We start from the raw sequence: 16,415 nt of genomic DNA on the forward strand, positions 1-16,415 counted from the left end.
AATTATGAAATGAAAATTTAAAAGGCAATCTCATTTTTTATTTTTTTAAAAGATTTTATTTATGTATTTGACAGACAGAGGTCACAAGTAGGCAGAGAGGTAGGCAGAGAGAGAGGAGGAAGCAGGCTCCCTGCTGAGCAGATAGCTCCATGTGGATCTCGATCCCAGAACCCTGGGATCATGACCTGAGCTGAAGGCAGAGGCTTTAACCCACTGAGCCACCCAGGCGCCCAGGCCATTCCATTTTTTAAAAAGCACCAAAACCACAAAATACTTAGAAATAAATTTAATAAGAGAAGCAATATCTCTACTCTGTAAGGAGAAAATTAAATACCTAAATACATAGTTATACCATGTTCATGAATCAGAAGGCTCATTATTAGGATAATGAGTCTGTAAATTATTATTAAGATAATTTATCTACAATTTTTTTCTCCTTTCTAGACCAAATTGGTCTATAAATTCATCACAATCCTACTCCCCATCACAATAAACTTTTTTTTTTTTTTTTTTTTTTTTTTTTTTTTTGCAGACATTGTTAAGTTGTGCCAAGTTTTTATGGAGATCCAAAGGAACTAGAGTGGTCAAAGCAGTCTTAAAAAAGAAGTTGCATTTCATTTCATTCCCAGTAGCACAGCTAAAATTGAAAAGACTAACACACCAAATATTGGCAAGAATGTGGAACAACTGGATCAGACTTTGCTTGTGGGACTGCAAAAACGTTAAAGCCTCTTTGGAAAACAACTTGGCTATTTCTTATCAAGTTAAACAACCCAATTAAAAATGAGCAAAAGTCTCGAATAGACACTTTATGAAACAAGATATAAGAATAACAGGTAAGTATGTCAGATAGACATACAAAAAGATGCTCCTTAGTCAACGGAGAAGCACACACTAAACTCACAATGAGAGAGTATTTCACACCCACTCACCTGGCTGAAATGAAAAAGACTTAACAACACCAAATGCTGGTAAAGCCATTTTCGGAAACAGTTTGGCTCTTTCCTATAAAGCTAAACACACATGGGGCGCCTGCGTGGCTCACTGGGTTAAGCCTCTGCCTTCAGCTCAGGTCATGATCTCAGGGTCCTGGGATTGAGCCCCGCATCAGGCTCTCTGCTCGGCGGGGAGCCTGCTTCCCCCTCTCTCTCTCTGCCTGCCTCTCTGCCTACCTGTGATCTCTCTCTCTCTATCCAATAAATAAACAAAATCTTTTTTAAAAATAATAAAAATAAAAATAAAGCTAAACACACAGCCTGACCTAGCAATTCAACCTGTGGATTAACCCAACGGAAATAAAAACTTATGTCCGCAGAAAGACATTTCAAGAATGTTCATGGAAGTTTTATTCTTAAAGCCAAAAACTAGAAACGGACCAAAGATCTAGCCACAGGACAACCCATAAATAAAATTGTGGCTACTTACACAATGGAATGACACCCAGTAATAAAAATGAATACATTATCAATACATATATAACAATATGAATAGGTCTCAAAAACATTTTATTAATTGCAACAAGCCACACGCAAGAGTAAATATTATGTGGTTCCATTTATATGAGGTTCAAGAATAGATAAAACTGATCTATGATGTTGGAAATCAGGACAGTGACGGCCAAGGGGTGAGAACATTCCAGAAGGTGATAGAAATGCATACATGTATCAAAACTCATCAAAGTGTACACGTGAGACAGGAGCATTTCAGAGTATGTAAATTTTATGTCAGAGGGAAAAAAAAGGATGTCTGGAGTCATGTCACCAATAATTTAAAACCTGGGAGCGACTTAGATATCTTCCAGTAGGGGTTTCATTAATAAAGTGTATACCCAAATTTTGCAGGCACTAAAAATAATGCTACAGAAAGCTATCTATTGACATGGAGAAATATGCATGGTAACTTATATGAATAAGAAAGTTATCAGAATAGTATAACCGGGGGCACCTGGGTGGCTCAGTGGGTTAAAGCCTCTGCCTTCGGCTCAGGTCATGATCCCAGGGTCCTGTGATCAAGCCCCACATTGAGCTCTCTGCTCAGCGGGGAGCCTGTTTCCCTTCCTCTCCCTCTGCCTGACTCTCTGCCTACTTGTGATCTCTGTCTGTCAAATAAATAAATAAAATCTAAAAAAAAAAAAAAAAAAAGAATAGTATAACCAATATGAGAGCACAGAATAGAAAGGTCTGGAAGCTTTTCACCAAAGCGAGGCTCAAGGTTACCTTGAGAGACATGATTCTGGGTGTGGTCACCTTTTCTACACTGAACGCGGACTTAACTTTTGCAATAAGAGAAAAACGTTTCTAAATAGATCCCTATTGTTCTAGACACTTAGACAGGATTCCTTCCCTTATTCATGGCAACTGTGATCTATAAAGTCACGGGATCCTGAATTAGGAAATAGTGAACCATGTTTCTAGGGAAGATACACGGTGAGACTCCTGCCAGCTTCTGGTCACAACATTTTTGTCAACTTGTTTTACATGTGAGGGGAGGAGTTCATCACTACCCACGCCTCCACCGGGAGGGGACAACCAGCAGCTCTGTGTATGGGGACGGGGTGGGGGGGATCCTCCTGGACTCTGTCCCATAGGCTTCTTCCCTTGGAGGATCTGAATCCGCACCTTTCGTCATAACAAACCATGAGCGTGAGCACAATAGATTTTTGGCTCTGTGAGTTTTTCCAGCGAAATATCAGAACTAAGGGCGGTCCTGGGCTCTCCAGTCAGCTCATCAAGACATCACTGTCTTGAATCCCCCTTTTTGAATCACTCGCTCAGTGAATTCCATCAAACACGTGCCCTTTACCTATTTGCGTGAGGTTTACGACTCAGACATCTGAGACTTACACTCTGTTTACTGGGTTGTTCCTTCAATAACGAGAACATGAAGAGAGATGAAAAACCGTCCGTACTTCAGCACTCAGTGGTTTCCAGGGGAGGGAGGAAAGAGGCCCTATTCGGGCCGGGCTCAGTTACCCTCAGAAGAAACAGTCTGCAGGGCGGCAAGTGGCAGTTTGCAGGGGTAGGGGTGGGCAGACATGAAAACACAAGGTTATCAACAGCTGAGGCAAGGATGGGGTCGGCGGGGGGGCGGGGGTACCCAGAGGCTCTGGGAGCTGAGAGAAGGACCCCGAAGCCTTCCCAGTGCTGAGCAAAGGCCTCCCAGGACCAGGCGCCTTCTACATCAGGAAAGACGGCACCGCCGGACCCGTTTGCTTTCCAGATCCTTCCTTCAGCTCCACTCTGGGCCACAGACCCACGGAAGCATCCTCATTACTAGCACTGTTCTGTAATTATCCTGTTATTTGTAACCCAAAGAATCTCAGGCAGCTTTCAATCAAAGCGTATACCTAACATATTACAACTTATTATCTGGGAGCGAGATGGGCTGTGAATCTGTTGGTGGGGCAGGACCTGCTTCCCCGTGCCGAGGGCACAGCCGGGATTTGCTGCGGGCCCACCCTGGCCTCCTCGGGCTCCAGAGGAAGGTTGGAACCGGGTCCGGGGGCTCAGAAGGAAGGCCTCAGCTCTAGGCCGTGTCCTCCCATCCTTGCCCTGGGCTCCAGCCAGGCAGAGGGCAGGACAATCAGTCCGCTGCCCGCCAGATCCATGTGCCCCGTTCCACGGTAGACGCGGCTCCCAGACTGGTGAAGAGAGACCCGGGAGCCCGCTCTGCCTGCCCCCATTCCCAGGTGAGAGCAGAAGAAAGAGGCTGTAAACTCTTTGTAAACTCAATCCCCTCCCCGAGGCCAGGATTCACGATTCTCCTCCACTCAATCAGTGCACCTAGGGTCCCCAGCTTGACGCCCATGGCAAGGTGGCAGCAACACACACAGGGACTCTTCAGCCCAGCCCAGCCGGTGCTCCGCCCCCTGCACCTTGCGCCCCCACCCTCGATTCCTGGATGCCCGGCCGTCCACACCCTGGCAGACTCACCCTCCTCGCAGTTGCTCCCGGTGAAGCCAGGACAGCATCTCCACTCCAGTGCCGTCACCGTGCGGTAGGACACTCTGTATGTGGGTCTGATCAGAGTCCTGTAACTAACACAAGGGCAGCATCAGGAGAGTGTGAGCGCCCAAGCACCTGCCTCCCCGATCCCACTTCTGCAGAGAGCACCCAGCCCAGGGTTCTGGGAGCTGCCCGGGTAGTGGAGCCTGTCATCCTGTCTCTGTGCCCACTGATTACGTAGCCCTGGGCAAGTGATCCCTCTTCTGTGTCTCCAAGCATGTCTCCAAGTCTCCAAGCATGGCCACCAAAGGTGGCAGGCGGGGGGCGGGGGGCGGAGGGAGAATGTCTGTCATGGACTGAGTTGTGTCCCCAGAATCCATAGGGTGAAGCCCTGCCCCACCCCCACCATGTGACCTTATTTGCATATAGGGTCTTTAGGAGGTAATTATGGTTTAATGAGGTCATAACAGTGGGGCCCCAACCCATCAGAACCAGTGGCCTTGTAAGGAGAGGAGGACACAGAAAGAGATCCCTTGAGTTCATGCACACACAGAAGAGAGGCCGGGTGGGAACCCAGTGAGAAGGTGGCCATCTGAGAAAACACGTTTCTGTTGTTGAAACCCCCAGTCTGTGATATTTCGCTATGGTAGCCTGAGCAAAGACATTGACCAAGACCATGAAGAAGGAAAACAAAACTATTGTTAGGACGTATGGAACTTCCAACCACCCAAAAGTTCCTGAACTCCAACACTTTGTCCCAATCACTTTCTTTGGCTGATTCATCCAGTGAACACTGATTGAGCACCAGCTACATGCAATACTGTAGTCAAAGACGGAGAGAACCGAGTCCCATCCTGGAGAAAATCACAGCATCGTGGATGAGAGAGACACACACCAATGAAAAACTCTCAGCCCCGTCAGGGGAATCTTTTCCCCTGAAAACTGCAGTGGATTCCAGGGCCAAATTTCACACTCCTGCAGTTTTGACATTTTTCTTGCCAAAAAGCTTAATACTATTTTATGAAACTCTGAGACATAAGATATGTGACCACACCACCATGAGCTATCACCTCACACCTGCCAGAATGGCAACGTGGCCATCAACAACACAAGATACAACAGGTGTGGGTGGCGATGCGGACAAAGGGAAACCCTCACGCAGCATTGGTGGGGCTGCCAACCGGTGCAGCTGCTGCGGGGAAATGGTACTACGATTCCTAAAAAAATTTAAAAAAGAACTCCCATTTGATCTAGCAACTCCGCTTCCGGGGATGGACCCAAGAAAAACAAAAACACTAATTCGAAAAGAGATCTGCACCCCCATGGTCATCATAGCCCTATTTACAAGAGCCAACCCATGGAAACAACCTCAGTGTCAATCGACAGAGGAACGGATAAGAAAACGGATAAGAAAACATAGCGGAATATTACAGAGCTATGAAAAAGGAGGAAATCTTGCCATTTGCGACAGCAATGGCTGAACCATGAGGGCATTACGCTAAGTGAAATAAGTCAAACAGAGAAAGATAATTACTGGATAATCTCACTTATACATGGCATCTAAAGGAAAAACAACCCAGGTCATAGATACAGACAGACTGATGGTTGCCAGAGTTTGGGGGGTAGGGGTGGAAGAAATGGGTGGGGGGGATCAAAAGGCAGAAACTTCCAGACACAAAATTAAATGTAAAGCTCCTGGGATGTAATGTGCAGCCTGGTGACTATAGTTAAGACCAAGTAGAATAGGGCACCTGGGTGGCTCAGTGGGTTAAGCCTCTGCCTTCAGCTCAGGTCATGATCTCAGGGTCCTGGGATTGAGCCCTGCATCAGACTCTCTGCTCAGCAGGGAAGCCTGCAGGCTCCCCCGGCCCCCCGCCCTGCCTGCCTCTCTGCCTACTTGTGATCTCTCTCTTTCAAATAAATAAATAAAAGTGGCATATATGAAAATGGCTAAGAGAGTAGAACTTCCAGTGCTTGTCCCAGGAAGAACAATTTTTATAACCGTGTGTGGTGACAGATGTTAACATACGTATTGTGGTGATCGTTTTGCAATACATATAAATATCAAATCAAATACTGTACACCTGAAACTAACAGAATGTGGAATGCCATACACACACACCTATGACCCAACCTCACACGGGGGACACACTTGGCTTTATTATTCGATTTCCATGTATCATCATAACTTCGCTGCTCGATCACGTCTGCACGGCTTTCTCCTCCGAGCAAAGCTACACGACTTCACAGAATCCAAGTCTGCTGACACCAAGCAACTTAATCGGTGAATGGGAAAATCATGAATTAATTGGTAGCAGCAGGCGTGACATTTCAAGATGCCCCGTTGACAGGAAAACACACAAGTTGCGTCTTGAATTTCAGAAATAGTACACTCCATCTGAACAATCCTGTTCCACTAATTTCTCTTAAAAAGAAAAAAAAAAAAGTCCTCTCGTTCATGTTTCATGAACATTCTGGCAAACCAGCTTTCCTCCTGGAGATCTAAGGGGGTTGGGGGGCGGTGGTGAGGTTGTGTGCAACCAGGGGCGGAAACTTCAAGTGAGAAGCCAGGAGTCTGCATGGAGAGACGTCCACGGTGGGACCAGGATGGCACACCCACATCTTAACACTCTGGCTGCCCCCGGAAGCTCTGTGCAGGCCAGAGGGCCAGGGCTGGCTGTGTCATCATCACCACTCCCCACTGGCAAGTGGCCTGGTGGGCCATTGTGGGCTGATGAGCCTGGGTCCCGAGAGCACAACTAGATAATAAACAGGTGATAATAACCACACACGCCCACAGTAACATACACACACCCTCCCGCATGCACACACAGGCTCCCACGCTTTCGTGTTCACACATGCACACACGCTCACGTGCTTGCACACACTCAACGCTCGGGCACTCGTTCACACCCTCACACCCTCATACCACCTTCCTGCAGCAGATCTCCCAGCTAGGAGAGGAAGGAGCTTTAATTTAGAGAAAAGATCCCAGTTCTCTCACTGATTCCTGGACTAAGATATTGCTCCGGCTTAGAGGGAGCAGAAAAGCTATGGCAGCCCCACCCGGGGCAGACGTGCAGGGCAGGAAAGGGGTCAAGTTACTTGCCGTTCACATCCTGCCCAGTGCAGCCGACGCCACCGACAGGTGCCTCCTGTGGATGGGCCCCTGGACTGTGGGGTCCGGGCTCTGCCCCTAACTCACGATATGGACTTGCACCATTACTTATGAGGACACCGCAGAGACCAGGATGCAGGGCGTGAGTCTCACTGGGAGGATGCGTGTGCAAGGCGTGCACAGCAGGAAGCATGTGCAGATGCTGGGTTTGCAAAATGCAGATCGGACCTCATTCCTCCCTGCCCAGGTCCTTCCACCGACCCCGCCCTCAGCCACAGGCAGCTCCTCCCCCTCCAGCCAGGCAAATGCACCAGGAGTCCCTCTGTGCACAGCCTGAATGATGATGATGATGGAAATAAAAATAGATATCCTAAGAGCTTTGAGTAGTCACCATGCACCAGGCACTCACTGTTCTGAGCGTTGGCCATGTGCTGACTCATAACAATCCTAATAGGGGGATATTATTACTGATCCTAATTTACAGATGAGAAAACCAAGGCACAGAGAAGTTAATTTAAGCAACTTTCTCAAGGTCACACTGCCAGAAGGTCATGGGACTAGGATCCAAACGCCGGCAGAACTGGCAGAAACTACCAACACTCATTCTTTTTATTCAGCACAATGGAATAGTTTCCCTCCCTACATCTGCACAAGATCGTGAGCTCAGGCTCTGAAACAGAGAGAAAGCTCGTCCCCCAGAGAAGGTCCCTTTCTGCCCCTCATTCTGAAAGTTCCATGGGTTGACCTGCCCCACTCTGGGACCAGAGGAACCCCATGACCGGTGATGTCCAGGACCAGGGTCCACCAGTAGATGGCGCTGCTTCACCAGCCCTGAGGGCCAGGGCTCAGCCTGGTAAACCCCTCAGATCTCTCCTGAGTGCCCTGGGCAGTGGGCAGTGTGAAAGCTGGCCCAGGCTGGGCTTCCCCCTTCTACATTTCATAAAGAACTCCCAGCCCATCCACTGGGGTCCGGTCTACAAACCCAGTGATCTTTCTAAAATGCAGATCCAATTTTGTGACTGCCCTTTCTCAAAACCTCCCATGGCTCCCATAGACTAAGGATTAAACTCTTTAAGTCAATAAAGAAGGCCCTGCTTTCTATATTCCCTTCCTTCTGCCACTCCCAGCCAAGGTTCCTACCACCACAGCTGAGCCTGCTCTTCCTGCCACTGGGCCTTTGCACATGCAGGTTCCTCTGCCTACCTGCCCTTCCTCCTTGACTCTGCCTGAGAAAAATTCCCAAAAGCTTTCAGGGTGTGGCTCACCTGTCCCATCCTCCTCGGTGAAGCACTCCCACTCCTGGCCAGCATCACTGGCTCCCTCCTGAGCCCTCCCGCAGCACCTTGGACAGAGCTTGATTTGAACCCATCACTGATCCGTGCCCTCAGCCATATGCACTGAGAGCCTGCTGAGTCCCAGACAATGGGAACACAAGCATGAAGAAGGTGGGCACAGCTCTGCTCTGCCACAGAACCACACACGTGAACAGATGACCACAGGCCACAGTTAAGTGCTATGAAGGGAAGCACGGAATTCACGCCTCACATTAAAATAGCATTTTTTTCTTTTTTACTAAAATATAATTTACATGCAGCAAAATAGATAAATCTAATGTTTAGCTTAACGAAATTTACCTATGTGTCCACCAACATTCCCAGCTCGAAAGTCCCCCGTGCCCCCTCCAAAATGACTACCCCACCCCCCTGGTGTATCCATCCTGATTTTTCTCCCCTGGAGATTAGTTTTGCTTGTTCTAGAATCTCATACACACGGGACCTCGCAGCATGAGCTGGCTTGTGCCCGCCTTCTTTTACTCAGCCTTAGCCCCTGGGGTTCATCTGTGTTAAGGGCATAAATAATATTCCAGTATAGAAAGGGGCCACAATGGGTCCATTCTCTTGTTGATGAACATTTGAGTGGCTTCTAGTCTCGAACTAGGATGGAGAAAGATGTGATGGGCTTTCCCGTACAAGTCTTTGTGAACATGTTCTCACTGCTCTGGAGTATATTCCCAGGAGCAGCGTGGCTGGCCCACAGGACGGATATGGGCTTCGTTTTAGAAGATGCTGCAAACAGGTGTCCCAGACCTGTTTGGACAAAGCAGTTCACATGCCTCGCAGCAGTGTCTGGGGTCCCATTGCTCCATAACCTTGATCTCGGACTGTCCAAACTCAAGAGCGGTGTCCTGAATGCATGTTTATTGCTTAAGCCACTAGTCTGGGGCTTTAGAGAGATTTGCGGTGACCAAGAGAAATTTGTATCAAGTACATAACGCAATTTCTGGGTAGGAACGCAATAAATGTTGGCTACTGTGGTGGGTACTTCATGTGTCCACCAGACTGGGCTAACAGGTGCCCCCGTAATTGGTAAAGACAGCGTGAGGGTTTCCAGAAGAGATCAACACTGAATTAGTGGGCTGAGTCAAGAAAATCTGCCCTCTGGGGTGCCCGGGTGGCTCAGTCGGTTAGGTGTCTGCGTTCGGCTTAGGTCATGATCCTGGGGTCCTAGGATCACGCCCCGAGTCAGGCTCCCTCCTCAGTGAGGAGTTTGCTTCTCCCTCTCCCTATGTCCCCTCTGCTTGTGCTCATTCGCTTGCTCTCTCGCTCTTGCTGTCTCTCAAATAAGTAAATAAAACCTTTTTTTTTTTTTAAATCTGCCCTCACCAAGGTAGGTGGGCATCACCCAATCCATTGAGAGCCTGAAGAGAACAGAGGAAGGGCGCCTTTCCTCTCTTCTGGAGCGGAGACATCCGTCTTCTCCTGCCCTTGGACATCAGCACTCGTGGTTCTTGGGTCTTGGGACTTGAACTAGGAATTACACCATCAGCTCCCTGGGCCTCCAGCTTCCAGACGGTACATTATGGGACGCTCAGCTTCTGTAACTGTGAGCCAGTTCCTATAATAAACCTCATTCTGTGTGTGTATCAAAGGCCCCTCCAGGCCACAAGTTCATCCACCTCGCCTACCACAGCCATGTCAATCAATAGCTAGGAAGGGAAATGTCAATCAAGGTCACCACGAGCTATCACTGCACACTTGTTGGGACGGTTACGATCCAGAAGACCAAAGATAACGTGGATTCACGTGGATGTAAGGAAGAGGGAATGCAGTGTCCACGTGGAACGGAGAACAAACACCACACTGTGGCCCACCAAGCCCTGGGTGCTCTGGCCTGGCCTTGCCAGCCTCCCTCTTGGTTCTTGAGCCCCTTGTTCCTGCTTTCCAGCCATACTGGCCTTTCAAATCTCCAGTGGACCACATCCCTCAACACTTAAGGGCTGTTCTCTTTCTTTCTCTCCCCTGCCCCACTGGTACCCAGTTAAGGCCCAGTCATCTCCACTCTCACCTCAAATGCCCTCTCCTCCAGGAAGCCCTCCTGAGGCCTCTGAGCAGCTCAGCTTTCCTGGCACAGCAAACGAAGAGGACTATAAGGGCATTATGTTTGGTGAACCCTTGCGAGCTCAACCCCCTGATGCTAGTGTCGCTGTCCCTTCTCTGGATGGGGACAGAGTCCTGGCCTGAGCTGTGCGGCTGATGGGCAGTGGAGCCCGGAATCCACTCACACCAGCAGGAAGCAGACAAGCCCACTCCCCACACTCGACTGCATACCCCCCAGGGCCCGTCGTTTCATCGGCTGCCCCCCACTCCTACCCTGGATTCACCTACGCGGTCAGATGAGGTTGTTTGTTTCCGCCGGCCCAGCCAAGACCCCGACGCAGCACAGGAGACACTGGGGCATGTGTGCAGGGTGGTCCCCCACAAGGACAGCCCTGGCTGACTTGGCCCGAGGGCAGCAAACATGCAGTCGGGCAAGAGAAACACAGGGCTTTCTGGCTGCTTTGTTTCTAGCTCATTCCAATACATCTCTGCCCATCTGTGAGCCCTGAGTGAGTCCCCGCCTCTTGGAGCCCTCTGCAAAGTCTGTGCTGAGATGCGCCAGACTCAAAGATCCCTTCCGACCTTGAAATTCTCCAAACACAATCTGGAGTCTCCGGGGGAGTGTCTCCCAACTCACTGGTTCTGGGACCCAAATCTAGGGACTTCTGACCTCTCCTCATTTGCTCCCTTTGACGGTTGGATCTTGGGACATCCCTCACCGTCACCTGTCACCTGGCAATCTCAAGGACATACATTCTCCTGGGGGTTGGGTCTGACTCAATAAATATCCACGGCAAAAGTTCCATCTCCTCCAAGAGGGCCTCCTTGACCAGCCCACCCTCTGTCGCACCCCACCCCCCGCCCCACTGCAGGCTGGGTCCCCTGGGTTTATACTGTCATAGAACCCTGGCTTGTCTTCCAAACACTCATCACCACCTGTGCAGTTACTGATCTGATGTCTGTTCCCCTCCACTAAAGCCACTGGCTGCGCCCCAGGCCTAGCTCAGCGTACGGCCCATCACGGGCACTCAATAAAGATTGTGGGAATGAAGGAAACAGGCAAAGAAAGGTGTCCCAGACGGAGTCACAGGCAGGGAAGTGCAATGTTAGTCAAGATGCCGTGGGTCGCCGGAGAAGCTCAGGGTGTCGGGCTGGGAGACATCCCTGGACACTGATGGCCGGCAGGGGTGGGGAGGCAGGGCGTGGCTGCTTCCACCACGAGGGGCTGGAAAATGCTTCCTACTGTCACGGGACACTTGAGGGTCTCCTGAGCTGAGACAGCATGGAGGCAGCCAGCACTAGGAGAGCTGGGCCGTGGTTTGGGGTGAGACCTTGTGCATTCGGGGAGCAGACAAGGCACTGGCAGGGCAGCTGTGAGAGCCCCAAGCACAGGCAAGAAGTCTGGCCTGCATCTGGGGAGACCTCAGGGCGCACGCCAGGCCTTCAGTGCACGCTCCTGATCAACAAAATATGTCTGAGCCTGCAATAGTCATGTACTAATCTATACCAGCATAGTCACACACATTATTTACTGTCTTTGCATAGATTAAAAGTCAGTAGAGCTTCATTTCGCTCCTATTTTAGAGATTAGAAAACAAACAGAAGACTTGATGTGGTTTTTCTGCTCCTCAACAGACAGCCTTGTACGCACTAGGAGACCAACCCCTCCCGGCCAAGGGGAGGCCACCCAGGGACTGTGGCGCTGAGCACTGTGGTGGTCAGACTGACTTTCTAGAAAGACCCCGCCTGTGGCTGACTGTGTGGCACCAGATGGGAAGGGAGAGATGGAAGGTGGGGCAGGGAGTCAGGTGGCTGCTGGCTGAGCAGGAGGGGCAGGGCAGGGATGAGTGGCCTCATTCTACAGAAGGGGAAACTGAGGCTGGGGGGAAAATGGGATCAGATGCCAGCTTATAAAGTGGCAAAGGTCTGACCAAATCAGGCCTCTGGGTGGGGCTGGTGTGTCCTCATCTGGTCAACGATGTTCCAGAAGCTGCCCCACCATGAGCAGTTGGTCCTGGGGGACACTTTCAGGAAGCACAGAGGGCTGAAGTCATGAGGTCTTCTCAGGGGCTCCCAAACTCCTCCAGCCACTCAATGACTGCCCCCCAGAAAGGGTGCGGATGTGTCTGTATTTCCCCAAACGTGGCCCTGGGTGCACGGGGTCACAAGAGAAGGCACTTGACAAATGGAATCCCAGAAGGGGTGAGGTGCCCATCACCGGAGGTGTGTAAGTGGAGGCCATGGCTCTTTGGCCTCCAAAGGTGGAAGGAGGGGTCCCCAAAGCATCAGGAGGTCCCTCGCTGGGTGCCGGCACAGGGCTGCGGTCTGAGAATCACCAGCCCGGAGACCTCACGTGGAGGCGTGGTTCCCCTGCCCCCCACGGGGCATTTCAGCCTGCAGGTTCCTGCCGTGGCCGCACTTCCCCACCAGGGACCACCGAGAGGACGACCAGACTGGGAGGTACCGAGACAGGCTGGAGACTCAACAGGAAATGGGAGCGGGGGTTTCAGAAAAGGAGGCAGCAGATTATTAATCTCTTGATTAATAGCAGCGGGCCAGTGGGAGGGAAGGGGCTGTCCCACTGCCGTGCAGAGGCAGGAGGAGGGGGTTTGAAGCCTCTGGCCTCCTCCAGATCCCAGCTAGTCATTCCTAAGTGCCAGATGCAAGGGACAGCGGGCCCAGCCGGCAGTGTCTTCCGCCCAGCCTCCCCCACCAGAGCCCAGGACAGCAGGGCACTGGGGAGTCCTGGCGGGGGACGGGGATGCAGCCCAGACAAGCCCCCACGCTGCGGGGATCACCCACGCAGGCCGGCTGCGGAGGAGGGGCAGGAAAGAAAGGCCATGTTTGAAGAAAGTACTAAGTCCAGGCAACCCAATCAAAGGGGGGGTAGGCAGGCCGGCAGGGGGCCGTCTGGCGGAGGGGAATGAAGGAGGCAGATGAAGCCCCGGAGAGTTCCGGCAAACCCCTCCGCTCAGCACATCTGGAAAAGGTTGGCTCTAATGCCATCAAAAGAGCTCTGAGAGGGGCCGGGGAGACAGCCAGGGCAGGGAAGCCAGGCCGAGGAAAACTTAACCCCCAAGTCCCTGGGGCTTGGTCCTCCCAATCTGTCAGGCAGGCCCTGCGCCTGGCCCACCCCCCTTCCCGCAGCGGCCCCCCTGGGGTTGGGGGGGGGGGTTGCTCAGGGGGGACAGGAGGGCAGCATCAACAACACCGGACTTCCTGCTGCCTTGATGGAGGCAGAGCCAGGGGTGTGATTTCCCACCCCAAAGCAAGACAGAGGGTTATATCCTCATTCCCCAGAAAGGGAAACTGAGGCACGGAGAGGGGAGGCTCAGCTTGTCCTCTCTGCCTTCCTCTGGGTGTGGAGCTGGTCCTCAGGCCTCTCTCGGGGAAGTCTCGGCATCCAAGCCCTCACTGTGGCCCTGCCCTCCCACACTGTTGCCTCTCCCATCCCCCCTCCCCGCCACACGGCACCCCTCCCCTAGGGAAACCCCCTCGACCCCCAGATCTCTGAGCCAATGTCACTGCCCCCCACCCACCCGCGGAAACCCAGGACCAGGTCTCATATCAGGGCCATTTGACCAGCGGTTCCATCCACAACATCCCCTCCCCCAAACCACACACGTTCTGGGAGGGAAGGGGCCATGTTCTTGGACACCAGCGTCGACTCTTAGGTGTTCGGTTCTGCGCCAACCACGGATCAGACCAAACACAGGATCTGAGGAAGCTGAGACAGGGACTTCCCTGAAGGGAGACCAGGCCCTGGGGAAGGGGGGGGAACCCATGGACCCCCCTCTCCCCGCCAGCTGCTGACTGGCCGGGTGCCTGGCATGGTCCTCTGGGCCTCATTTTTGTAAACATGATAGATGTGTACCTCCGACACACACACACACACACACACACACACACACACACACACACACTCTACAGAAATCCAGTGTAGGAAAAAACTCATAATGGGAGAAAATTCACACGGGACACGGCTGGATTACAGTTCTGTTTCCACATAGCAAGAAGATGGCTGTGTCCTTTAAGGTGTGTGGCTGCGTCCCCACACTGGGCACCTTGGTGTGGGGGGACCTCGGTGGGTAAGGACCTCGTGGTGAGCCCTGGGAATAATGGGAGGGGGACATCGTGGGCCGCCATGGAGGCCCTCATGAGTTGGTAGAGGTACCCCCCAAATCAGACCATCCCGGCATCACCTGGGTGAACCCACATGGGTGGCAGGTGCCCCTGCTCTCGGCCGGCCCCCTGTTGCAGCTCTGACAGGGCCCCCCCTTCCCCTCCTGCTGCCCATTCCCCAGCTCTGGGATTCTGCCCTCCCCTCTCTCCAGGACCCTCCCTGACAGCTTACAAAACAGTTTACAAATATGCTCCCGTACTTCCTGTCTTCAAAACAAACAGAATCCCTCCCTTACCCCATGCGGCCTCCAGCTTCCCAGGCCCCTTCACTGCTCCCGTCACAGCAAGAACTTCTAGAAACTTCTCACATCTCATTTTCCTCCTATGCGTCTACCTTCTTGGCCTCCATCCCCACTGCTCCCCAAGACGGCCTTTGCCAGGGTCCCAGCCACCCCACGTTGCCAACTCTAATGGGCACGGCCCCAGTCTTAGCAGGCTTCCCAAAGCATCTGGGAGACTTGGGCTCTCCCCCATGCCTTCCCTCCTGAAACTCACCTCCTGGGACACCCAAATGCTCCTTCTCCCCTGCCTGCTCCTTCTCCCCTCCTTAGCCAGCCCCTCCTCCTTTGCCCTGCCTCTGAGGTTGGGGTGCTCATTTGCAGAGCCCTGCAATTTTCCCGGTACTCCAGACTTTTTCACTTCAACCTCCCCCCTTCTCCCACGGATGCCCCCATAGGCATCTGCAGCTTCACTTGGCCAAAACAGAGCTGCTGGTTTCCCCTCCAAGGTCTGACACCACTGGGGGTCCCCAACTTAATGAAGGACATGCCCAGCGAGCCAGCCACTCAAACCAGACACAGAGGGTTATGCATGGTTGCTCCCTGCCCTTCTGTGAGCAGACTCTTGTCATCTCAGCTTCCAGACACCTCCTGAATTCACCCACTTCCCAGGTAGTGTCCTGGCACGAGCCACCAATGCCTTGCACATGCCTGTATCCACTGTCCCCACGGCAACCCTCGATCTTTTTTAAAACCTAAACCAGCCCAACTCAGGAACCTCCAAAAAGGAGAGAAAAATACTTCAAAGCCAGCAGAAGGAAGGATGGAGCAGATAAGAGCAGAAATCAATGAAATTGAAAACAGAAAAACATTAGAGAAAAATGAATGAAACCAAAGCTAGTCCTCAGAAAAGACCCGTGAAACAACAAAGCTCTAGCAAGACTGACAAAGGGAAAAGAAGAAAAGGCATGAGTTATCAATATCAGGAATAAAACAGGTTAATAGGGCTACACACGTCAATTTCACAGCTGAGAGGAAATGGACCAGGTCATCGAAAAACACAAATCACTCCAACTCACTCGATCTGAAATAGATCATTTGACTTGCCCCATAACTATTAAGGAAATTGAATTTGTAGCTTAAAAACTCCTTCAAAAGAATTCTCCAGCCCCAGATGCTTCCACTGGAGAATTTTACCAAATGTTTAAGAGGAATTAATACCAGGGCGCCTGGGTGGCTCAGTGGGTTAAGCCTCTGCCTTCAGCTCAGGTCATGATCTCAGGGTCCTGGGATCGAGCCCCGCATCAGGCTCTCTGCTTGGCAGGGAGCCTGCTTCCCTCTCTCTCTGTGCCTGCCTCGCTGTCTACTTGTGATCTCTCTGTCAAATAAACAAATAAAATTTAAAAAAATATATTTTTCTGGGGGGAAGCAAGTTGCAGAACAAAAGAATATCATCTGGTTTTGTCTGAAAGTGTATATGTGTATATATATATATATATATATATATATATATATATATATATGCTCATACATAAATATGAGGAGAAAAGGGTCTGGAGTAACGCACTGGTAATAT

General features: G+C 51.3%; 1 protein-coding gene across 2 annotated transcripts in view; it reads right to left on the bottom strand.

Annotated features, from left to right (window-relative positions):
• Positions 1-16,415, bottom strand: part of COL26A1 (collagen type XXVI alpha 1 chain) — a 123,865-nt gene that overhangs the window by 67,544 nt on the left and 39,906 nt on the right. Inside the window, exon 3 of one of the 2 annotated variants that reach the window (XM_032872508.1) lies at positions 3,933-4,030. In XM_032872508.1, the coding sequence (XP_032728399.1) occupies positions 3,933-4,030 (98 nt within the window). Of the gene's footprint in view, positions 1-3,932; positions 4,037-16,415 lie in introns of both variants that reach the window. The other variant, XM_032872507.1, reaches the window with a different exon arrangement.

The sequence above is a fragment of the Lontra canadensis genome, unplaced genomic scaffold (genome assembly GCF_010015895.1).
Source record: "Lontra canadensis isolate GAN:19392208 unplaced genomic scaffold, GSC_riverotter_1.0 scaffold45, whole genome shotgun sequence".
In the NCBI taxonomy this organism is placed as follows: domain Eukaryota; kingdom Metazoa; phylum Chordata; class Mammalia; order Carnivora; family Mustelidae; genus Lontra; species Lontra canadensis.